Here is a 26,045-nt window from a genome sequence, read left to right on the forward strand (position 1 = left end):
TAATGTGTTAACCATCACTCTCTAGTCCTTCTGTAAACATATGGAATTGTGTTCATATAATGGTGAAGCTGGAATCTTTTGCTCGAAATAGTTAAGTTACATGCTTACCTCAAAGACAGTGAGTTCATTTCTTTCCAAATGTGATTATGCTAGTTTTCAAAAATTGTAATCATGTAATTTAATTGAATACCACTTAAGCTGATGAAGTACGATCATGAAAAGAGAAAGAATTGTTGGTCATGTCAAAACTAATTCCAGGAGTTGGAAAGGATTGAGTTGTTGTTAAGAAATTGCTGTCAAATTAGATGTGGGCGAAGTAACAAAAAAAGGTTGGGTAAATCATTTAAAACCAGTAGGCTTCTATTACTGCATTAAGATAGCTTCAAAATGTCTTTAGTTCTTATTCCAACTTAAAAGAACCCAAACTGGAACTCATAGCGAATGCAATATGGGTATGGTTTATGCCCCCCTACTTTAAAAATATGTTTTTATTGATTTTTAGAGAGAGAAGAAGGGTAAGGGATAGAGAAATAGAAACATCGATGAAAGAAAAACATTGATCAGCTGCCTCCTGCATACTCCCTACTGGGGATCTAGCTCGAAACCTAGGCATGTGCCCTAACTGGGAATTGAATTGTGACCTCTTGGTTCCTGGGTTGCCACTCAACTATTGAGCCACACTGGCTGGGCAATGCCCCCCTACTTTAGTCCAGACAGTGGACCCATATGCAGAGGGAAAAGCCTTTATCTCTTTCATTAGAAAACTGAATAAAAGTACATGTATGATTTGCTGTAGAGGAAATTCTTAATGTAGTTGTTTTTTGCTCTAATTGCTCTCTATATGTTTAATGGAAGAAATCCTCATCTCAATTGTCCTTGATCCAATGGTTTCTACTGGGCTTTGGCATTTTGGTGCAGAGTCTAGCTTGCATGGTACAAGGACTCATGGTAAAGGTTTCTCATTAATATTTATAGAGAGGATAAACAAATTTCTTGGCAACAGAACAAAGTCTGACTGGTTGGTTAAAATCTCTGCAATAAGTAGGCACAGCAATGGAAACATGAATTTCTATCTTCTGGGAAGAAAAGGAATACAGTAGTTAAATTGGTTTGCAGTGTGAATTGAGACTCATAGGTGAGGCAGGTAATTGATGGAAAGTTTCATGATGTATGATTCAGTGTGTTCATTTGATTTGTGTGGTAATTAGTGGCAACTGTGAACTTGTAGGAGGGGAAAATAAAACAACTTAGGGAATAAATAAATGAAATGTGGAGATAGGTTAAAAGAGGAGAAAGAATATAGGAAGGGAGGCTAGCAAAGAGGCAATTGTATGTATCCCAAATTATTACTGTCAGTATGTAAATAAAAAATATTCCAGACAATATTGAGGATGAGTAATTGTGGCAAATTAATTCTTAAACTGCTACTGCAGAGTAAACTCGTCCACAGCGAGAATCTTCTCACATTTATCTTTGAATCTCAAGAGTTAAGCCCAGAGTTGGCACATTGCTGTCAAATAAATGTCTGCTGAATGACTTAATGGCTGATAAGGACTAAAAGATGTGAGAAGTAAGTTAAGGTTTTCTTAAATGTTTAAATCTTAGGCTCAGTATATGGGAAGGACAATAGCACAAAACAAAGGTGATTATGCAGTGTGTTATAATTCCTTAAGAATGGTTTTTGAAATAGGCTGTGTGGGGCTACCAGCTTCGGTAGATTCACTGTAGGACATATGGTCCCCATACTAATCTCATCTGGGGCCATGAACATTCCGTCCAGCTAAGGCTGGTGATCAAGAATTCTTCCTGGACTATGAAATGGCCCAAGAAGTACTGGATCAACATGAGACTATACTGATAAGCTCCTGGGGCTGAAAGAGGGCAGCTCAAACCAGACTTAATGCTCTTCTACCTAGATCTAAACTTTATGTCCCATGCCAGAGAATTCTGTGGAATAGAATCAATCTGCCCCTGGGCTTCAGTCTTCATTTGATGGTGCCCAATGAGTGGTTTTTGCTCACTTTTATTTTCTGAGAAGAGTTTTTGGCACTCGAAGGACAGATCTTTTGAAAATCCTGACATTTGTACTTTAGCCTTTGGGGAATGGATGTGAAAACACACTCTGGAAAATCACAGACTCCTAATGATTTTAACATTATTTTGGCAACTTAAATCACAGACAATATTTAAAGATGGGAGTTATCTCTTTTATGGCACACTGTTCAGTCTGTCTTGGTTTCCTCGTGCAACTCCAAATTGAGAACCTGGAACAATGCCCAACACAAATTAAATGCTCAATTAAAGCTTGTTGAATGACTAAAGGTTGCTTTCTCATCTGAAGCAGCCGGCTTACTTAGCAACATTTGAAGGACAGCTGGATAATGTAGGGCCATCTAGGAGTTCAGATTCATATTGAAACACTAGAGAACAAGTGCACAAAATCCATGCACTGGTAGGGTCCCTAGCTGCTGCCGGCCTCCCTCCCTTCCCCTGGCTGGCTCCACCCCCTGGTCAAACTCCCGGACCAACTCCCAGTCAAGGGGACAATTTACATCCTACACTTTTATTATATAGGATACTAACAACTGGGCCCCGTGCAGACAGATCATTTCTCTGGAGACATCGTTTCTTCAACCTATTCCTGAAAATTATACAATTGGCTTATATGTGATGGCATGAAATCTACTCATCTAATCAGATGTTAGAAAAAGGAAGGGAAGATGTTTAGAAAGAAACAGAGTTGTGGAGCACTTTTAACCAAATATTGTTTGACCCACAACTAAGCCCTTTATATGAAGCAGACCTTTCTGGAAACACTTTTATTCAGTGATGGAATCTTATCATCAACTTTGGTGAAATGATTCTTTGGTTGAAAGGTAAACAGCTAGCAAAGATGTCTGATAACAACCATAGACAGAAATCTTTTTAATTAGAGCTTTTAAGTTCTAGACTTCAAATACTTTCTATATTATGGAGTGAAACACACTAGCGGACTCTCAGTTATCCATACATATTTCCCAAACCTTAAGTGCTGACCAGTTTATATCTTATAGTGCTTTACCCTGTAAAACCAATCACAATTTATGGAATATGCCAAAAAACTCAGATATTTGATTTTTCTCTTTAATTTTAAATGGTATCATATAATACCATTTAACCAATATATTGTGTACAATTCTTTTGATTTTTTGCACATGGAGAAAATTCTTCTTGCTTCAAAGCAAATTCTACCTATGCTGTTTAAGTTTGTCTTCCTCATGTTACAAATACTAAAAAGGAGTGACAGGAACCCCAAGGTCATCACACAATAGTGAGAAGAATGAAGGGATATGTCTAAAATGGGACCCTGTAAGACATAGTTGTCGCCAAAGAAGCTGTCATTCCAACCAAACAACCTAGGGCAATTTAGTCCTGAACTTCCAGCACTGTTGCCATGGTTTCTAGACAAAGCTGACAGGGCTGCATTCCAATTATATCCTTCAGAATGACAGATAACTTAAAAAATTGAAAATGGGGTAATAAAATTTCAGGTCACCCCAAAGAGATGTGATAGATACGTGTGACAGAGAAGTGGGAGGTGCAAGTTTATGTTGGTCTAGAAAATGCTTTTGTGCTTTACAATGCGAATGTATATTCTGCAGACTCTCTGCTGTTCGATAGCAATTTATCCATCATCCAGTTCATTAGTCAAAACCAGGCATCTCCTGCTTAATAGAAAATTTATTAATTATATTTTAAACTTAAAAAAAAATTCAGTAAGTAAGAGAATTTAAGAAAAAAAAATCTCTTGAACTCTGAAAAGTAAAAAGAATCCCTTGGATTCTGATGATGACACAAATAAAGCAAGGCCATTTTTATCTTTGATTTTTCCAGTTGAAGGTATTATTGTAAACTTTGCATCTGGCTTGAGGCAATATCTGCTAACTAGTGGTATTTTGCCAGGGTCAGCAGAACAGTTGTGGCTTTGCTATTAGACTACTCGTGTAGTGAAGTCACTTGCCTCTGTTCAATGAAAGGAACCATTAGGTAGAAATCAATGAACTTAGGATGGTGTTGGCAGATATGAGAGTCACATAACTTCATGATCCTGCATCTGCAATTAGGCAGGGATGGAGCATTTTAATGCCTAATTGGCACTGGGTAGTTTATTTAATCTTTAAAAGTTAAAAATAATTGAATCTAAAAATACTTTAAAACCTTAAGTCTCAGTTTTTTCATCTGTAAAATGGAATCATACCTACTTCATCTGTAAAATGGAATCACTCCTACTTGTTAGATTTGTGATTTTAAATTAGATAATGTATATAAAGCACTTAGTCAGCTTTTGGCTCATGCCACTAGGTAAAGGTAGTAGGTGCTATTTCTATCATTATGACTTCTATGGTTGTTACATACAATGTGATAACTGTGCAGCTATAACAGAGAAAGCCAAAAGACACCTGGTAAATTCAAGGATTTTAAACCATGTATTTATAAAAAGGTTAAGAAAATATGTAGCTTATATGTGACATTAGATGTGTTTGGAAGATTATGAAAGAAAAGCACTAATTTAATAAATAGCATTTCAAGGATTACTGCCAGCATAGTGAGATGGAAAATTCTAGATGTCTTGAAGCCTGGAATCATGTCTCCTGAGCATCTCTTTGTGAATATTTATTTTATGACTCTTTAGGACAACAAATCATTTCTATTAATACATTAAATATAGCTGTTACAGTTCTATGAAAATCAGTTTTTATCATTTTCTTTTTACACATCAATTCAAAAAGTTTAACTGGATTCCTGTCTGACTTTTACTATATTCACAATACTTGGATTTTCTCAGCCTGAGTTGGTTTGATTTCATAATGGCAATAATTAGAAAAAGCTGATTTACTTAATAAGATATTTTTATATGATAAATCCTGCAAGAATCAATCTATCTTTTATATAAATTGTGATAATGATAATGTAAAAAAAGAAAATGCTTTCTTTCTGTTATAAGACTGCTTTTTAGAAACAAAAAACATTTTGGTGGTTTGGAGTACACCCTTTTGCACAGTTTATTTTGCTTTACTTTTATGGTCTTCACATGTTGTGGTAAAATTTTTTCATTTATTTGATATTCTATCATGTACATCTATATGATAAAGCACATAATTTTATTGAATGTTTATGGTCAAAGCAAATAGATACTTGGGCAATTTCAGATAAAAATAAGTTTAAAAATTTTGCTTATTTTGGAATTCCATAAAAGTAGCCTTAATTTGTGATTCATATTTCAAAATTACTCTTTTGTTATTGAAATTTTGGAATAACTGGTTATGATCAAAATGTGAAATACTATTTCTAGAATGGAAAGGGCAAAAGCTCAAATACATTTGCTTTCTTTTATCTTAATTCTTCTATCTATCATTCTAAGTGCTCAGAAGGAGTGCACTGGTCAGGGGAATAGTAAGTCTGTTGGCGAAACAAATTTCCAGCCTGCAAATGGGTTTTGAATTATTTATATTCTGCATTTCTTTTATGGCATGGCTATGTTTCACTGAAACATTAGAAGAAAGTAGCTTCTTCCATTCAATGGCTGACTTGGGAAGACGGCATGTCTATTTTTGTCATCTCACAACATCTCTCTCTATATATAAAAGCTTAATATGCTAATTGTCCCTCTGAGTGTTTGACCATTCGACCAGTCACTATGATGCACACTGATCACCAGGGGGCAGATGCTCCGACCCATAGGTTAGCTTGATGCTGGGGTCCAGCAGATCAGGACTGGGTGAGGTGGGCTGGACATGCCCTGGAACTCTCCCGAAGTCCCTCCCCAGCCCTGATTGGCCCCGTGGGACTGAGCAAGACAGGCCGGACATGCCCTGGAGCCCTCTTGCAGTCCTTCCCCTTCTGGCCAACCTCCTGTGGTCCCTCTCCAGCAGCTGGCCCCAATTGGCCCGGATTGGGACTGGACGAGATGGGCTGGACATGCTCTGGAGCCCTCCTGAGGTCCCTCCCAACCCTGTTCGTGCACTGGTGGGGTCCCTCAGCCTGGCCTGCACCCTCTTGCAATCTGGGACCCCTTGGGGGATGTCAGAGAGATGGTTTTGGCCCAATCCCCACAGGCCAGGCCAAGAGACCCCACTGGTGCACGAAGAATCCATGCACTGGGCCTCTAGTAGGTCATAAAACAAAATGACATTCTATCAGACTTGTAAAAATTATGTATATATAGTGTGAAGAGGGTCTTGGTGGCTTACCTTAAAAGAGATTTCATACTGTTCTCCTCCCCAGATTTCTAAACCTGGATCATAGCCACCTAACTCCCAAAACCATTTGCGATTCACAGCAAAGAGACCTCCAGCCATCACAGGAGACCTGTGGAATGAACAAAATAATCTTTAAAGAACAATGAATATCAGGGGCAATGGTGTTTTGCTTGAAAAAAAAAAAAAAAGAAGCAAATTCAAGACATTCCCAGTTGTCAATGGCATGGAACTTCTTAGCACTTGTTTTCTATAAGTGGATTTAAGGTTCTCACATGGTCTGTAAATGCTCTTGGAATTCTCATGAGCATTAAACTCTGCAGTTCAGGTCCTAATGCCACTAATGTCCTGTAGAGCCACACTTCCTCCATATGTTTATTATTAGGGAGAAATACATGACGATCAATGACTGTTATATTGAGAAATATCACTCAGTTTTATGGTTTTTCCTCAAAGTGAAAGGGATCTTATCCTATCAGACAGATAAAAGTATAGAAATTGCTGCTGTAGACAACATCTTTGATTAAATCTCTCAGTACACACTCACCAAGCATCTGCCAATTACAGGTCATGTCCATTTTGCAGACTATCAGATAGATAGTTGGACTATAATAACCCATCAGAATTAATTAACATGCCAAAGATGGAATTAAACTAGGTCTTTTTAGTTTAATTAATTTAGATTTTCTCTGCTTTTCTAAGAAATATTCCTTTTGGTCAAATAATTTTTCAGTATTCTACTCCTGCTAGGATGCATTGTACACATGGTGCTATATAATGGGATAATTTATACTCATTGGGCCCTGCCCTAAAATATTTTGTAGTTCAAAGGTAGCTCTTGTATTTTGAAATCTCACTATGAGCTGGGCTCTTGGCTAAGAGCTTTATCCCATTCCCTTGATTGATCCTCACAGCAACCATACAAATATCATCCCTATGTCCTGTTTGAAGAAAGAGGCAGAGAAGTTAAAAGCAGTGCCCAAGGCTGAATCTAGTGTGTGGTGGCCCTGGGACCAAGGTCCTCTGATTTCAAAACCTTTGAGCTCTTTATCACACAGTTTTCTTTCAATGTTCGGTGGTGAAGAGAGACAGCTACATAAATGTAGATATAAAATAATTAGAGAATACCCTATGCATACGAACATTGTCAGCACAGTTTTTGTGAGTTTTGAAAAAGTTTTTGAAGCAAATGATCTTTATCAATACGAGTACAAGACATTAAATGTTGAAGATATACATTTTAAAATATGTGTACATATTAGACACACCAATTTACAGGCCCACCGAAGACTTGCTTTTGGTAATGTTTAACGTAGCACTTGAATTTAAACTTGAATTTAAGTGCATTATATATGTCAATGACTTTGCATGTTGAGATGGTACTTAGACTACTTCAATTAAGAGTCTATTTTTTTTAATGTGTAGTAGACTGTATGAGGATGGAAAGATTACATGGCAGGAAGAGGGATTTATTTTTCTCCTGAGAAGCGAGCAGGATGAAAAAAAAATAACATAAAGAATCTCATGCAGTTTTTTATTTTGTTTGAAATAAAAATCCTAACCCAGACTGTGTTGCTCAGTGGTTGGGTATTGACCTCCTATGAACCAGGAGGTCATTGTTCAGTTCCTGGTCATGGCATATGCGTGGGTTGCGGGCTCCATCCCCAGTGTTGGGAGTGCAGGAGGCAACCAATCAATGATTCTCTCTCTTCATTGATGTTTCTATTTCTCTAACCTTCTCCTTTCCTTTCTGAAGTCAATAAAACTATATTTATAAAAAAATTCTAGAATCAAATGTTCCCTGTCTCCAGCAGCCTAATCTTGTTCTGTTTTCCATGTACTGAATTTTAGAGGTGAATAACAACTGTAGCTGGAACAAATTTGGACTGTAACATGTATTGGGTGCAGCTCCCAATGGACCCATTACTACAGTATAACCTTTGCTTTGTAGGGTTTGGGTCTAAGTGATCAGGCATTCTCAATCCGAACCACAAATAGAAAGATCTTAAGTCATATAAATATACTAGAGGCGCCCTGCCTCCCGCTGTGTGAGGAGGCACCCTGGTGAGCCACCATGGGAGTCAGGCTGGACCGGTGCCGTAGGTGGCTGGGACCTGCGTCTGCCTTGCGCAGTGCTGGCCACCGCAGGAGTCAGGCCTGATTGGCGCCGTGGGCAGCCAGGACCCGCGCCTGACTTCCTCCCCAGGCCCCTCCTGCCTTCCTGCCTGTGTCCGCTCCGGGGCTGCCCGAGCTGGTGCAGTGGCTCGACCAGCCCCAGGCCCCCTCGGCCCCTCTGCCTGTGTCCGCTCCAGTTGCCAGAGCCACTGTGCTGGCTTGGGCAGGGCCCCCTGTCTCTGTCTCCGTCTCTGCTCCGGGCCTCACCTGCGTGCGCAACCTCCTCCTGTCCGGTCATGACCCATTATGGCGTCCCAGCCTAATTTGCATATTATCTCTTTATATATATATATATATATATATAGATTGATCATGCAAAATAGAAGTCCAAAGTGAATCAAAATTTACTGTACAAAAATGAATCTCAAAACTAGAATTATCATAGAATTAATATAGATATTGGGCAAGGTAAAGTATTATAGTGATTTTTGTAGTGTAAGTAATTTGTTAGAAATACAATATCTTGTTTTCTTAATCCTATATAATAAAAACCTAATATGCTAAGAGTCCGGTCATCTGGTCGGTCATTCAACCAATCAAAGCGTAATATGCTAATGCTATGCTAAGGTCGCTCAACCGCTCGCTATGACATACATTGATCACCAGAGGGCATTCAGTCGACCTGTCAACCCGTTGCTATGATGTACACTAACCACCAGGGGTAGACGCTCCGACCAGTAGGTTAGCTTACTGCTGGGGTCTGGCCTATTGGGACTGAGCGAGACGGGCCAGACATGCCCTGGATTCCTCCCGCAGTCCCTCCACAACTGGCTAACCTCCTGCGTCCCTCCCCGGCCCTGATTGTGCACTGGTGGAACCCCCCTCCAGTGCACAAATTTTGGGCACTGGGCCCTCTAGTAAGTTCATAAAAAACAAACAATGTAGCATATTTTAGGCTAATTGTAGAGAAAATAAAATACATTCAAATGGATCATTTTTACCAGGCCCAACTAAATTAGTGTTTCATATATATATATATATATATATATATATATATATATATATATTTTAAAGAGAGAACATAATCTTTTTAAAAATATATTTTTATTGATTTCAGGGAGGAAGGGAGAGGGAGAGAGAGATAGAAACATAAATGATAAGAGAGAATCATTAATCAGCTGCCTACTGCATGAGCCCACAACCCAGGCATGTGTCCAGACCAGAAATCGAACCATGACCTCCTGGTTCATAGGTCAATGCTCAACCACTGAGCCATGCCAGTCAGGCAGTGTTTCCTATATTGATTAGTATGAATGACAGGTAAGAAACAAGCCTTTGATTTATTTATGTATTATTCATATTTGTTCATTAATCTTTTAAATACCATAGTTAAGACATAGTTGACATACAACAAAGTACACATTTTAAAGTGTACAATTTGGTAAGTTTTGACTTACGTATGTATATCCCTGTGCATCCACTACCATATTCAAGAAAAAGGACAAATTCACCATTCCCAAAGTTTCCTTATTGTAATCCCACCCTCCACCCTTTGTCCATTCCCTTCCTGTAGGCAACCACTGATCTGCCTTTTGTCACTATAGATGAGTTTGCATTTTCTAGATTTTTATACAAATGAAGTAATACATTATGTACTCTTTTTTTGGGGGGGGTCTGACTTCTTATATTTGACATCATTGAGAGTCATTGATGTTGTAGTATGTATTAATAGTTCATTCACTTTTTTATTGCTGAGTAATATTCTGTTTGCATGAATAGACCAGTTTGATTATCCATGCACCTATTAATGAACATTTGGCTTGTTTCCAGTTTTGGATTATTACAAATAAAGCTGCTATGAATTTTGTGTAGTCTTGGTGTGGACATATTCTTTTATTTCTCTTGTGTAATGACTAGCATATACGTTTAACCTTTTAATAAATTGCCAAGCTGTTTTCCAAAGTGTTCGTATCTTTTATGTTTCTGCCAGCAGTGTTAGAATTCCAGTTGTTCCATATTCTCTTCAATAGTTGATACAAACAGTCTTTTGAAGTTTAGTATTATAACAGCAATATAATGGCATCTTTCTATGGTTTTGTTTTTCATTTCCATAATGATTCATGCTGTTGAGCATATTTGTGTCATTTCTCTTTTTTCTTCATAATCAGTCTGGCTAGAGTTTTATCAATTGTATTGATCTGTTTAAAGAACTAGCATTTGGTTTAATGGATTTTTCCCTATTGTTTTTCCTATTGTTAATGGATTTTTATCAATTGTGTTGATCTGTTTAAAGAACTAGCATTTGATTTAAAGGATTTTTCCCTATTGTTTTATATTTCATTGATTTCTATTTGGTCTTTATTATTTTAATTCATCTACTTTATTTAATTTGCTTTTTTTCCTAGTTACTTAAGTTGGAAGCTAAGATTATTGATTAGAGACTTTTCTTTTTTTCTAATATAGGTACTTAATACTATAAATCTCCCTTAAGTGCTGCTTATCACAATCCTCCACATACAAAAATGATAAGTAGTATTCCAATTTTCATTATGTTCAAAATAATTCCTAATTTTTCTCTTTCTTTTTTAAAACCTATGTTTTATACATAAGTATATAATTTAGTTTCCAAATATTTGGTGATTTGTTTAAGATCTTTCTGTTATTGATTCTCATTTAATTCCACTATGGTCAGAGAATATGCTTTGTATAATTTGAATCCTTTTACAATATATTTTGGAATGGCTCAGAATATGGTCTATCTTGGTAAATGTTCCACATGTGTTTGAAAAGAATGTGTATTCTGTTGCTGTTGAGTGATGGTCTATAAATATTTATTAGGTAAAGTTAGTTGATAGTGTTCAAGTCTTCTATATTCTTATTGATTTTCTGTCTCCTTGTTCCATCAATTATTGAGAGAAGGATTGAACATATGGCTATGATTCTGGATTTGTTTATTTCTTCTTTCTGTTCTATCAGTATTTTTGCTTCATAAATTTTATAGTTCTGTTAATAGGCATAAAAGTTTAGGATTTTTATGTGCTCTTGATGAGTTGACCTCATTATCATTATGAAAAACTTTTCTCATCCCTGGTAATAGTCTTTGCTATGACATCTACAGGGTATCCCCAAAACATGTATAAACACACTCTGAATAATTACAAAATTATTAGAATACATTTAATGAAATGTATTTATTAAAACAGACTTAATTTTCATAATTGAGCTATCAGCTGTTAAAGTGTGTATACATTTTTGGGACAGTCTGTATTTTGACTTAATATTACTGCAGCCACTTCTATTTTCTTTGGGTTTGTATTATTTAAACACTAGTATTTATAAGTTTTTATATCTTTTTACTTTAGTTTTTAAATTAGTGTGTCTTTATATTTAAAGTGTTTTTCTTCTAGGCAGCATATATTTGCATCTTGCTTTTTTACAATCTCTACCTTTGGGTTGTTTTCTTTTAATATGTTTTTATTGATTTCAGAGAGGTAGGGAGAGGGGGAGAGAGATAGAAATATCAATGATGAGAGAGAATCATTGATTGGCTGCCTCCTGTATGTCCCACACTGGGGATTGAGCCTGCAACCCAGGGACATGTGTCCTGACTGGGAATTGAACCATGACCTCCTGGTTCATAGGTCAATGTTCAACCATTGAGCCACGCCAGCCAGGCCATTTCTCATTTCTTAATTCTTTTGTTTTGATCCACATTTCCATCTGGAATTATTTTCCTTCTCCTAACATTTCTTGTAGTGGGAGTGTAATGGTAATGGGGTCTTTTATCTTTTGCATATTTGAAAACATCATTAAAATATCTTTAAAAAGTATAGATGGCTATTGCTAAGTTAACAGATTTTTTTCCAGTCCTCTAAACATGTTGCCCACTTTCTTCTCACTTGTATTGTTTCCCATGAAAAATGTTATTTTTACCTTTGTTTTCTTTTCTGTACATAACTAGAGGCCCAGTGCACGAAATTTGTGCACTGTGGAGGGTGTCCCTCAGCCCAGCCTGCACCCTCTCCAATCTGGGACCCCTCGGAGGATGTCCAACTTCAGGTTTAGGCCTGATCCCATTGTGAGAGTGATGTCCGAAACCTGAAGTTGGACATCACTCTCACAATCCGGGAACACTGGCTTCTAAATGCTCACTTGCCTGCCTGATTGCCCCCTAACTGCTCCTCTGCCTGCCTGATTGCCCCCAACTACTCTCCCCTGCTAGCCTGATCACCCCCAAGGCTTTTATTAGTATAGATATGACCCTTCACAGAAAATTTTACTAACCCTGCTTTACAATAAGGGCTTGACAATTGAATCATTGGGACCAGACACCAAGATTTCCTTTCTTTGAATAGTGAAGGGAATAATTATCTTGTCTTTAAGTTGCCCTTAACTTAAAATGAGATAATGACTTAGAAAAGTATAAAAGCACCATATAAAGACAACTGTCTTTTTCATGTACTGAAAAGACAATAAAGTGGTAAAATGAAAAACACTATTTTTTAATTCTCCCCCTTCCTTTACAGCCTTTATTTAAACTTTGAAATTTATAAAAATTTCACTCCAATTTTCATTTCTTTACATTCAATATTATTTTGTATTGGTTTCAGTTTTTATATTAGTTACAGAATAGTGGTTAGACAATCATATACTTTACAAAGTGTTCCCCTGATATTTCCAGTACCCACCTGGCATCATACCATCATTACAACACTATTGACTATATTCCCTATTTAAGTGACAATGGGTTTACAGGTTCCTTCCAGTCTTTCTTTTGAGTTGTTCACCTTTCCTTTTCTTTCTCACTTCTTCATAACTTTCCTTATATAGTATCTCAATTGGCCATCAAAGCTCAGTGAAGGCACTGGGACACGCTTAATCCATTTTACAGACCAGGACACTGAGGCCAATTCCAGTTGGCTGTGGAACTTGACTCAGTGCACAGGGAACCCTCAGAGCCATGCTCTCTGCCCTTCCTAAGGGGCAGCGGCTGGGCAAACAGAACAAACCTTCCCATCAGGCTTTCGAGCCTCTTTCTCAAGCACCTCTTCATTGTGGACGCTCCACATTCTTTCCTCTCCCCCGTCCCCTGCCCCCATTCTTTACTGCTCCCCCCCCCCCGCCACCCCATCTCCAGAGCAGGTGGAAGGCTTCACACTCACCGCCAAGGCATGCTCTGCTATGGGGCAGGGAGGTGTGAGCTTGCTTTTGGGTCAAGGCAGGAGCAGGAGTCGCCGCCTCTGAAGTGCGAAGGCCGCCTGGGCAAGGCCTAGGCAGGTTAGCACTGGGAGCTTCTCTGAATCAAGTCAGTCAGTCCAGTACCCTGCAGTGCGGCACCCCTCCACTGAGGTGGCACCGCCTCTCAACCCCGCTTCAGAGCTGTGGGTCCTTGCCCCTCCCCCAGGGCTTCCTTCCATGCCCCTTGATCCCTGGCCTGGCCCACCCACGTCTTGGGGCCACTGCGGAACCTCTCTCTCTCTCTGCAGTGAGGCAGATCCCTGCCCTTGGTCTCCACAAAGCTGTGAATCTGTGGCCAGAGGCTGGGTCTGGGTCTCAGCAACCCCATGCCTGCGATGTTCCCAGGGCCCAGCCGCGCCTCCCTGGGCAGCGATTTCCCGGGGCCCCACGGGAGTGGCTAGGCCGCCAGCCATGCCTCCCCTGGGCTGCGATGTTCCCAGGGCCCCGCAGGCATGGCTAGGGAGGCCGCTGCCCCTCCTGTGGCCTGCGATGGACCCGGACCCCTTGGGTGGCCTCTGGTGCTGCCCATCCCCCTGACCCTCCCTGGCCCGATGGACTGGTATGTTGTGGGCAGTGTCTGGCCCCGGCCTTCCTTGCCCAGATGGACCCGAACCCCCAGGAGCTGGCCATGGCGATGCCCGCCCCGCTGCATATGCAAATTAACCTCCATCTTTGTTGGGTTAATTTGCATTAACCCAACTCACTCTGATTGGCTGTGGGCGTAGTGAAGGTACGGTCAATTTACATGTTTCTCTATTATTAGGTAAGATGAGCCTTTATTCCTCTGGTTATGTTAAAGATCTCTGTATCATTGAATTTTTATTATGGCATGACTTGGTATAGTTTTTTCTACTTGAAATTAATTGAGTTTCTTGGATCTGTAGATATAGTTTTCATGGAATTTAAACTCATTTTGACCATTATTTCTTCCATTATTCTTTCTGCCCCTACTTTTTTTTCATATCCTTCAGAGACTCCAATTACACATTTTGTTCATTTTATTTATTTACTTTAATATGTTTTTATTGATTTCAGAGAGGAAGGGAGAGGGAGAGAGAGAGAAACATCAATGATGAGAGAGAATCATTGATTGGCTGCCTCCTGCATGCCCCCTACTGGGGATTGAGCCCACAACCCAGGCATGTGCCCTTGACCTAAATAGAACCCAGGACCCTTCAGTTTGCAGGCTGACACTCTATCCACTGGGCCAAACTGGCTAGGGCTAGGGTAAATGATTTTAAAAAATGGAAAGAAAGGGGAGTGAGGGATGGATTTGAGGCTAAGGAAGATGGTATACCAAGGCCCTGTGTTGGGAAGAAGAATAGTAACAAGAAATGGAAGAAGGCCTGTCTTGCATGCAAAGTGCCCAGTGTCACACACACAGAGTGGGTGCTAAAAGTTCCACTGGTATATGTAATAGGCATTGTCAGTATAGCACAATAAATTATTAGTGAACTAATCACCATGCATTCTTTCCCTTTGATCGTCACCACCATTCTCATTTCAATCACAAAGCAAGCCAGGACATCAGCCTCAGTCATTTCTGTAGTTGGAGAAGAAACTGTTAAAAGACTAATGGAAGCTGCTCCTTCTATTTTTTAAAATGTTTTTATTTATTTCAGAGAGAGAGGGAGAGGGATAGATAGAAATATCAATGAGAAGAACATTGATTGGCTGTCTCCTGCATGTAACCTCCCCACTGGGGATCCAGCCCACACAACCTGGGCATGTGCCCTGACTGGGAATCGAACCAGTGATGCTCAACCACTGAGCAACACTAGCCAGGCAATCCTATTTTTAAGGGAGCCTAAGAAGCCTGAAGATATATCTCAGAGAGAGGAGAGAGGGAAAGGTAGACTCCCTATCAGAAGCTGTCAAGTGCTAGAGTGATGGAGTCCCTCACCCTGCTCTGTGGAGGGGCCCTTGGAGATATCAGTGACCTCCTGTGTGGAACATGTAGGGAGGCTATACCCACACACTGGGACTCTTGATTTTGACAAACTTTATTTTGTATAAATTGGCATAATTTCTAGATTTGAACACACCAAGTGGCTCGGGCAGTAGGGGTCTTGGTGGCAAACACTGTGAACTGACAACTACAATCAGGATGACAACTTTGATAATTTGGCCCAAGTAAGATTCCAGAACCATTGCCCTGTCTGAGAAGAGGGAATTGCTATGAGAAGACAGACTGAATTTCCTACTACTTTGGTGAAGAAAACTCAAAGTTGGGTTTACGTGGCTCTGAAGAAAATTTAATGCTGTGAAATATCACGCACAACTGAGTTTATGGATTGAAATTCCTACCTCACCATACAAATATGAGTTTACTATTATGCAATTTTGCACTGAAGAGAAGAAAAATGATTATATTTCTCATATATTAAGAGTAAAAACTGTTAAATGTGTCACATTATTTCCCCCTCAGTGTAAATGAAAAAGAGCAGTTTATTATTTTCAGCATGTTCTTCTGCTTTCTGTTTTCTATTTTAAAAATATTAATTGCTTGAAACTCTCCCCATTGGCCCCATTTCCCACATTCTCTCATTTATCTTTATATTCCTGGCCCCCCTTCCCAAAATTCTTGCTGGTTTAACCTGGGAATGCTAACACACTGTAGACATGTTAAATATTGGCTCTGTGTCCATGAAACTGTCAATATATTAATGTACTTTATGAGTATCACTCATAATATCACAAATCAAGTTTTGAGTTTTGCCATTAAAAAATGCCTGTCATCCTTGGGAGGCCTTTTAAAATTAATGAAACCATGAAGCAAGTTCCTATGGAAGATTCTTTATTCTTCAGGTCATAGAACTACAACTTTCCTAATACTTAATGGAAATCATTTTCCCCCCTATTTTATATTAAGTCTATTGAACTGGGTAATAAATATGCTTTCCTCTTTATTTATGGTAGACTAGTTTATTTTTCTACATCAATTTTTATAGTCTAAACTTTTCCGACTTTAATTCATGAGGCTATAATGTACAAGTGTACTAGCACCATTCTTTATTTTGAAACACTCTTCATGTTCTCATTTGCAAATGTATTTTTCAAAGGGTATATAGTTGGTTGTCTTTGCTAACCCAGGATATAGGTCTAAATGCTTGAAGCCTCATCCCATGATTCCCACAACATTATAAGGAATTGCTGATCTTCCTAATACTCTCCATTTCACATATTCACTCTTTTCCCCATATATGAAAAAAAAGATGGTGGAGTTAAAAAAAAATAAAAAATTTCTCCAGGAGATTTTTGCCTAGTTTCTTGCATGATAAAAATTGTTATTTAAAAATTTAATACAGTTTATGTGTTCTTTATAGGTTGGAATAATAAAAACATCACATTGAAAAAATATATAAAAATATTTATTTTTAAAATTTACTAACAATTAAAACTTTGGTCTAGAAATCTAAAGGAAACTTCAATTTGGCCTCTTAGAAAATAATTTGGCTCTCAATTTCCATTCATATTAGTGGTACACAAGAGAATCCTGGACATGTGGGTTGCAATGTGAATTTGATCAGTAATAAAATGGCACAATCAACCCAAGTCAATCAACACAGAGATGAACTACATAATTTTCAGTTATGTAACTAGCAATTTTTAGTTGGCCCATGACTCCAAACAATTTCAGCTAAAATATAATTATTTTCAACTAGAATTCAATTATTGATTAAAATGATAGTGCATATTAAAACAATATTTTTTTCTAACAATTTTGTTCTTCTAAGTATTCAATCATTACATAATTAGAATTTGGAAAAGGCTGGCTAAATAACTCAGATAAATTCAATTGTATGATTTATGTTGTAAAAAAAAAAAAATCACCTTTCTTTTTGGTATAATTTCCTGACTTTTTATTGTATACTGAGGACTAGAGGGATGAGGGAGGAATGTGAGTCTTTGTTATGCAAGGATGTGGTCCTCCCAAGGGCAAAGAATGAAGTAGATGACCAGTTGAGAGAAAGGGGTTCTCTTTTCAAAGCCAGGATGTAAAAGTAGAGGAAAAATTTAATTCCAATCATAAAAAGCTAAGTTTTCTCCTGACTCATCCACCTTGGCGCTATGGATGCTTAACAGAAGAAATGGCTCTAATAACATACAAATGGAAAAGAGCAGTGTAAATAGAGAGTTTTAACACTCACGACCCAGGCCTAGCAGAGCGGAGTAAACTGAGCTTCCTCTCTACTCTCTGCTGTCTGAGAAGTCCCACTGCACACATGACTGGGATCTATGCCTTAGCACAGCGTACTTCAAACATTTTCATCTCACGGCACACACAAACTTATTACTAAAATTCTGTGGCAAACCAAAACATATATTATAGCTTTTGCCGATCTGACAAAAAATAGGCATCATTCTGATTCATTTACACTGGATGATTGTTGTATTGTCCATTGTCATTGTTTTTTTAAATTTGACAACCTAAGGGGAAAAGAGGTCACTGCCCCTGACTAAATGATCAGACATTGAATGTTTTAAAAATTCTTGCGGCACACTGGTTGAAAATCACTGCCTTAGCACCACTGATCATTGCACCTCACACTTTTCCCACTAGGCTGCACCAGACTGCTAAACTTGTTTTTTAATTTAAATTTTTTATTTTAAACAGGAGCAAGTGGCAGCAGAGATCGTTCTGCTTTACTTGGACTGTATCCTAGGAATGAGGGGTTCATTGACTTACCAAGTAGAAGATGGTCTCTCAACATAGCACAAAGAACAAAATCAGGATCTGCTAAGTCTAAATATTAAATGGAACTAGTATATGGCCTTGTGCTAGACTGTAACAATAATGGTCCCTGTGATTCCTGGCTTCTTGTATCTGTGCCCTGGTGTGGTACGTTCCCACCCTGACTTCCTTAGCCATGCGACATCGCTTAGTTGATCTCGACAACTGTGGTGTAAGCAGAGGCCTTGCCCTTGGGGCTTGCACTCCCTCCTATTTCTGCTAGATGCCTGCTACCATGTGAAGGAGCCTGGGCTGGCCTGATGGAGGAACAGGGCCCAGCTCTCAGTCAGCACCCACTACTAGATATGTAGCCCACTTAGACCCTCTGGCTCCAGGTGAGCCACCAGATGACTCCTGCCACCTGTGTGACCTCGGGTGTAGGTTGACCTACTGTTTGTTTTGCTTGAGACTGACTGGTTTCCTAGAGGCTGGACTCCCAGTGTGAAAACCAGAAAGTCCCAGGCAACCCAACCCAGTTGTTTTTGCTACTTACGTGAGCCCAGGGGAAGAACCAGTCAGTGGAACTTAGACTAAATTTCTGCTGCTCAGAATTGTGAGCCAGCAAAATGCTTGCTGTTCCAGGCCACTAAATTCTGGGGTGGTCTGTTATACACACATAGACAGCTGATAACAGATAGCATTTTGAATTCCAAGCTCTTAAAGAGGATATATTATAGCAATTTCATTATGCTACTGTTAAGTGATAAGAATTCTTGATAGAGACAGGATTTTGGTGAGTTTCCTAATTTTTAAGGTCTGCCTGGCATAGAATTATTATTTTAGGCGTTTTAAACAAGTTATCTCCACTAGTACCCTGGATATTTTGCAATGCATAACTGCTTTTCAGAGCTCCTCAGATAAAAGTGAAAGCCTTTCCGTAGGAAAAAAAAGCTTTCTATTTTTCTAGATTTACAAATGCAAATGTTAATGTTTAGAAAAAAACTGGTAGAAAAGGAATCAACGCCAACTAGTTACCCAAAAGCAGGTGGCAGGATTATGACTCTTCAGCTTTTTGGATACAATGAGGAGAAAAACAAAATGATAAATTATAGCACACATTTTGTACTATTTTGTGCCAGGATTTGTAATTTTGTTTTTAATCACAAACATAAACACATGTAATACTATGTAATGATTTAAAAGGTTTTATAAAATCGAATATGCTTTTTGCTGCTTACTTCATACTTAGCATAGTGCAGACCACCCTGTGAACGCATCTAAAGAGTTGATGGAGGAAGGAATCTTGTGGATGTCAGCAGAAATTATATGGGGCATTAAACCAGACAACAGCCATAAAGATCATGTGATGGCCTTGGTTTGATGTTCCAATTAAGCTGGTGGTTCTGAAGTTTCTCAGGCCCCTACTGTCTTTGTATCTTCAGTGGTTGGCACTGATTTAACATGAGACGAAATAGAAAACCCCGGGTGTCAAAAGGCACATCAACAACTGGCTCAGGGGGTACAGGAGGAGAATGGACAAAATGTGCTAAATATTCCTTCAATCTTAGTCTTCTGTTATGTGACTAACATGTTGTGTCTTCGATGACTCTTCTGGGGTCTAAAATGATGTGTGTGTGTGTGTGTGTGTGTGTGTGTGTGTGTGTGTGTATGTGTGCACATGTGCGTGCAAGTAAAAGACCAACCAAGAATGAGGAACAGACTGACTATTCCAAAAATACCTTTCTTTAGTCCTACAGTGAGTGGATGGATGGATTCTCCTGTGTGCAATCATTCCCTTTACGTAGGTGCATGTTAACAACATATAGGGAACACCTGCACCCCAATCCTCAAAACGCAGAATATATCTGGTCTCCCCCAGTGAAATCTCTTCCAAGGAATTTTGGGGACATAGAAAGTATCAATGTGACAGCTTATTTTCTTAAGTCACTTCCTGTCCATCTTTCTCTTGGAGCTGTGTGAGGGATCGGAAACTTGGCTCTGAGTTTCATTTTGGATTTCATTTTATATTCCAAATTATGTCCTCAGTAGAATCATCCTGCAATTCGTATTGGGTTTATTCATTTCTAAATGGCTACAGATCTTAATCATGGCTTCATATTACACATATTATAGTTTTAATTATGTATCCTCTCCTCTTGCAATCTAGACACTGTACACACACTCTCCCTGCCTGCAGGGACAATGAAGGTCATGTCAACACCAAATAATCAGATTATAGTGGTTTTGAAAACGACTTTGGGTCCATCTGCCTTCACTCTCCGCCTGCCCACTAGAATTTTTCAGTTCTCCGTGCGTCCCTAGAGACGTCAACAGTGCCCTAGGGAGCTCGTCTGTGTATGCTTTTCTGCTCCAGCCTATTAGGTCTCTTGGCTCTTGTGCCTGACACCAGCCCCCTCCATGAGAAAGCTGCTCCACCAGCCCCAGTCCTAGTCTGCTGGTGCTTCCCTTAAAGGAGCCTGTCAGGGGAAGGTTGCCCTGGGACCTAGGCCTCGTGCCATGTAACCTGTCCTGCAGGTGAGCTCCAAAGCCACACTGCTCATGCTTAGAATTTCAGTCTTTCACCAACACAACTCTTTCTGCTTCTGAAATTAACCTTGCTCTCCACAGGGGCCGCCAACCAGTCTCTCAGGCCAGACAGCGGGCAGACGCTAATCCATTACCTTGAGCTTTTATTTATTCTCCTCTCTGTTCCCCAACATCTCCTGCTGTGGTCTGAGTGTGTTCCCCACGAAACTCCGATGTTGAAACCTAACCTTTAAGGTGATGGTGTTGGGACCCGGGGTCTATGGGAGGTGATCAGATAGATCATGGGGACAGAGTCCTCATGAATGGGATAAGTGCCCGTATGAAGGTGGCCTGAGAAATCCCCCTTGCCCCTTCCGCCACGTGAGGACACAGCAGGAAACTGGCAGTCTGAAACCCAGAAGGGGCCTCTACCAGAACCTGACCAGGCTGGCACCTTCAGGTTGGACTTCCAGCCTCCAGAACTGTTGTTTATAAGCCACTCAGTCTATGGTATTTTTTTTTTTTTATAGCAGCCTGTATAGACTAAAACATCTTCCACCCTTCTTTAGCTTAAAAAAAGTTCTGTCAGCCCTATGTCTATTAGTTGGCCAGCCCACCAGTACAGCCAGTCTCTGAATCCCAGTTTGAGCCCAGCAAAGGCACTTTGCTCCTCCTACATAAAATACAGGTCAGATTTTATAACATTATCAGGAGACCCCAAAGCCCTCCTGTTTTCTGTTATTTATATGCCAACATGACTTTCACCCCCTCCTAAAATCCATATTTTGACACCGATGTACCCTGAGATCTTTCCACAATGTGGATGAGTGCACGTCCCTAAGCTCCTCATCTCCTATCTGTCCCAGTCTCTCAGGTTCCACCTTCCCTTACACTCTGCCACTCATCCCTGGAGGGACTCTCCCTCACTGCTCTCGCCCTTGCTCCTCCAGGCTCTTATCACTCCCATCAACACCAACATCCAAAGGAACACAGTGGTACTGTGAAATGGCAGAGTCAACCCCTTATTTCCTCAGCAATGGGGACTGTGCAGAGCTAAAAATCCCAAGGGCAGAGTGGGGAGCCTTTCTTCTTGGATACAAATATAACCTTTCATTCAAGGGATAAATGCTAGCTATTCAAATCCAAGCCTGGATGAAGCTGCAGGCAAGCTTGTTTTATGCTTCATTTATTTAATAAACATGTGACACCTTCTTGTGAAAACATTGCCCCTTCGTCTTAGGAAGGAATGCAAAATATGCCTTTTCTTTGGGGCACTGATTGCAACTCAAAGGCAATTTGGGTCTCATTTCCTAGTATTTATATCAGTCTAGAATTGGCATGGATTTTTTTAATACCTCTTATCAAACCTTTACCTTTTAATAAATTCACACTGTACATCTAGCCCCTGCTTAATGACTTTAATTCCTTTAAAAGAAAACAGGGACTAAGGAAAAGAGATGTTAAGAAAAAAGGCTATAACCGTAATTTATAAACAAAAAAATCCAGATAAAAGCATTATCTCATTTTCTCCTCCAGGTCAAGCCTACCCACAAAGAAGTCATATAACTGTATCTTGCAGGAGAGAAAAAGAACACCCTCGCTGTGCTCTGTGTCTGTCTATCCCTGCCTCTCTCACATTCTGCGGCAGTTTTCAAACATGTCGACAAATTCTTAGACCTCTCTGTATTTGAGAGGTGGAGTCTATGATCTGCCTTTGAATCTGGATGGGACTATACCTGCTCCGACCCATGGAATATGGCAAACTGACGTCCCATGGGCTCCCAAGGTGGCTTGTAAGAGTCCACATACCTTCTATCTCATTCATTGGGACATGTGATCTTGGAGCTCTGAGCTGCCACATGAGAATCCAGCCAACACTGCAGCTATTGGAGGAGGAGGGAGCCCAGGCCACATAGAGAAACCACATGGAGGTCCTTTGAACTCTTTCTTGCTTATGCAAGTTTGAAATGCCCTTGGTCTTCACAAATACTCTCTTCCCTAACTTCCTAGGTGATATTTAAAATAGTTCTTTAAAGAGTTTATGCTCCTTGTTTCAAATTAATAATTTTTTCAAAATAACAAAGAATAAATGAATACTTGGCACCAAATCTATGCTACATTATTTATTGCTGTGTAACAAGCTGCTTCAAAACTTAGTGATGTAAGCATGCAATATTTGGGACATACTTACATTACAACATTTATTTGTTGTTTATCTGAATTTAACCAAGCATTCTGCTTTTATCTGGCAACCCTAGGATACTAAAGGATTTTTTTTTGGTATGTTCTTATGTCAATATCAGAAAAGAAATTTGATGGGCTTTGCTTGGATCAAGCATTTACCTTTTACAAAACATGAGATGGACTATAGCCCGTCTCTGTGGTCAGTGCAGCAGGGTTTGTTACCAGAAGCAGGGGATATGGGAAAACTTTCTGGGTTGCCACATCTATTACACACTCTCTAGTGTATCACTCTTTCTCTGAAAACTGGAAGAATAAAGGCACTCAGAACTGTGGGCTCAGATAACTACTGGATATATTGGTTAAATCCTTCATAATTCTAGATAATGAAGATGTTTATTTATATTGGCTTGTGTAGCATCGATTTTATAAGATGTTGCCTTAGTCATTTCAGGCTGATATAATTAAGTACTATAGACAAGTGCTGTAGAAAGTTCTCTCTCATAATACTGGAGGCAGACCAGTCTGAGATCAAGGTGCCAGCCTGTTGGGTTCTGGTGAGGACCCTCTTCTTGATTGCAGACTGCCTACCTCTCGTTACATCCTCACATTGCAGAAAGAAGGCTGAAGAGCTCTCTGGAGTCTCTCTCTCATAAGGGCACTAATCCCATTCATCAGGGCTTCCTCCTCATGACCCAATTACCTCCCAAAGACCCTACCTCCTAATACTATCTTGTTGAGAGTTAAGATTTCAACATATGGATTTTGGGGGAACACAGACATTCATTCAGTCCATAACAGGTATTGAAATTTGCTAGGGACTTCTTTCATCAGCTACCTAGCAGATGGTCTAGGAATAAATAGTCCACTCCTTTGTAGTTTGATGCAACAATTACTGAGAACCTATGTTCAAGATACTGAATACAAGATGCAAAAATGAACAGTAACCTCTCTGTCCCTGTGGTGTTCAGGGTTAGTGGGGAAGACAGACATTGAATCAAAACAACGTGATGTGGGAAATGATTGAGTGTATACAGCACTCTATGGTATCGCCAGAGGGCTATGTACCTTAACTTGGGTGTGACAGTGGGATGGGCAGGGGTTAGACAAGAGAGGGAAGAAGTACATTTCAGGCAGAAGAAACAGAATAGACAAAAGCACATAGAGATGAATAACATGATGTGTTCCCAGTGGGGTTGGAGCACATGGTGTGTGTAAATACAAGACTTTGGTTAAAGCTGGACAGTTGAGTACAAAGCCAAGAGATTTGGTGAGTGAGGCTAGAGAAGGTGGCAGAGGTCAGAATGCTGAGGGTCTTGTGAACCATATTATGGAATATGAATTTGATTATAACCTTTGTTTTATTCTTTACTGGGACATGGAAACTGATGAAAGCTGTATGTGGTCTTTCTCCAAATAAATGCAATCTACTCATAATTCTCATAAAGATTCATGGGAAATGATAAATATTATCAGAAGGCTAAACAAAGAAGGTTTACTAATCCCAGGTTAATAATCTCAGTAAGTGACTGGGTACCACCAAGGAATTTTAACCAGGACAGTAATGTATTCAGGTTTCATACATATTTTTGGTATAACACTCTGAAGACAGTGTAGAGAGTAAGTTTGAGGGTGACAATACTGAAGTGGAAACTCATTTGGGGGTTACAGCTATTTAGATGAGAGATGATGACATACTTTTGCTATTGCTCTAGAAACAGTGATGGATGGAATAAACATGTAAGAGGTAAAATTGGCAGGATTTAGTGATGCGGTGAGTGAAGGGGGGATGGGCAAAAATCCAATTATCAGATACAGAGGATATACAGGTTAGCCGAAACATAAAAGATCAAGTTAACATTACAGTTTTGGTTCAGAATTAAGATCCGACTACAAAGAAGTGAGATATCATTTTTTGACTCAAAGACCCTGAAAGCAACCTGGAAAAATGACTTCTAAAAGTGTTTCTTACTCTATTTCAAAGAGTAAGCAACTACTCCTGAGGCTAATAATGTGTTATTATTTTTGAAGGATGATTTACTTAGATGGATATTTTTACATTTTTCTTTCTTTAAGGAGTCACTACATTGTAGTCTATCCTTGCCTTTTAAGGGAGGAGATATTTATAGTGAGGTTCAAGCACTTACTTAGAAATTACTTTTAAAGTAGATAATGCTTTAAATAATTGAGATGAACAGACAGCAGTTAGAATAAATTCTTACCAATTTGTACTAATTGAGGGAAAGGTTAAGCAAAATTCATTAAAAATCAGAAATATAGGATACTATTTTCAGTTATATTCTTTTTAAAAATATTTTTATTGATTTCAGATAGGAAGGGAGAGGAATAGAGAGATAGAAACATCAATGATGAGAGAGAACCATTGATCGTCCTCCTCCTGCACACCCCACACTGGGGATCGAGCCCACAACCTGGGCATGTGTCCTGACTGGGAACTGAACGGTGACTTCCTGGTTCATAGGTCGACACTCAACCACTGAGCCACGCCAGCCGGGATTAGTCATATTCTTATCCTAAACATAATCTGAAGGATAACAGTACTTTTTTCCCACTATCACATAATTACTTCCTACTTTTATTCTGCAAATTAGCATGGAGGATACATGCAATCAACACTCTACTTAACTTTCTACTATTGACAGAAATCAGTGTTGGGATGGCAGAAACAAATTACAGACTATCTCTATATCCTTTTGTTTAGAAAATACTGAAATTTATCATCTGCTCCTAACTAGCCATTCAGACACAATTGTCTCCCTTGCTTGGAGGTACAATTTTGAGCACCACTTCCTAAGTTTTACATGCACAACATCAAAGACACACACACAGACAAACACACACACACACACACACACACACACACACACACACACACACACCCCACACACTAGAGGCAGACGATAGATCCTACTGTTCCCTCTGTTGAGCTAGAGACTATGAATGTGAAGGCCGTAGGAACGTCTGAAAAGCCTATGACATGTCCCTCACTGGTAAAATGTGGGAAAAGTATGGAAGGTGGATCAGCATAACCATGTCTACAGAATGTTAGTGCT

The 26,045-nt window shown here is 39.4% G+C and overlaps 1 protein-coding gene across 1 annotated transcript in view; it reads right to left on the reverse strand.

The window, feature by feature from the left end:
* Positions 1-26,045, reverse strand: part of GALNTL6 (polypeptide N-acetylgalactosaminyltransferase like 6) — a 982,562-nt gene that overhangs the window by 115,448 nt on the left and 841,069 nt on the right. Inside the window, exon 7 of the mRNA XM_054717643.1 lies at positions 6,231-6,348. Within this exon, the coding sequence (XP_054573618.1) occupies positions 6,231-6,348 (118 nt within the window). The remainder of the gene's footprint in view (positions 1-6,230; positions 6,349-26,045) is intronic.

Source organism: Eptesicus fuscus, chromosome 6 (genome assembly GCF_027574615.1).
Source record: "Eptesicus fuscus isolate TK198812 chromosome 6, DD_ASM_mEF_20220401, whole genome shotgun sequence".
In the NCBI taxonomy this organism is placed as follows: Eukaryota; Metazoa; Chordata; class Mammalia; order Chiroptera; family Vespertilionidae; genus Eptesicus; species Eptesicus fuscus.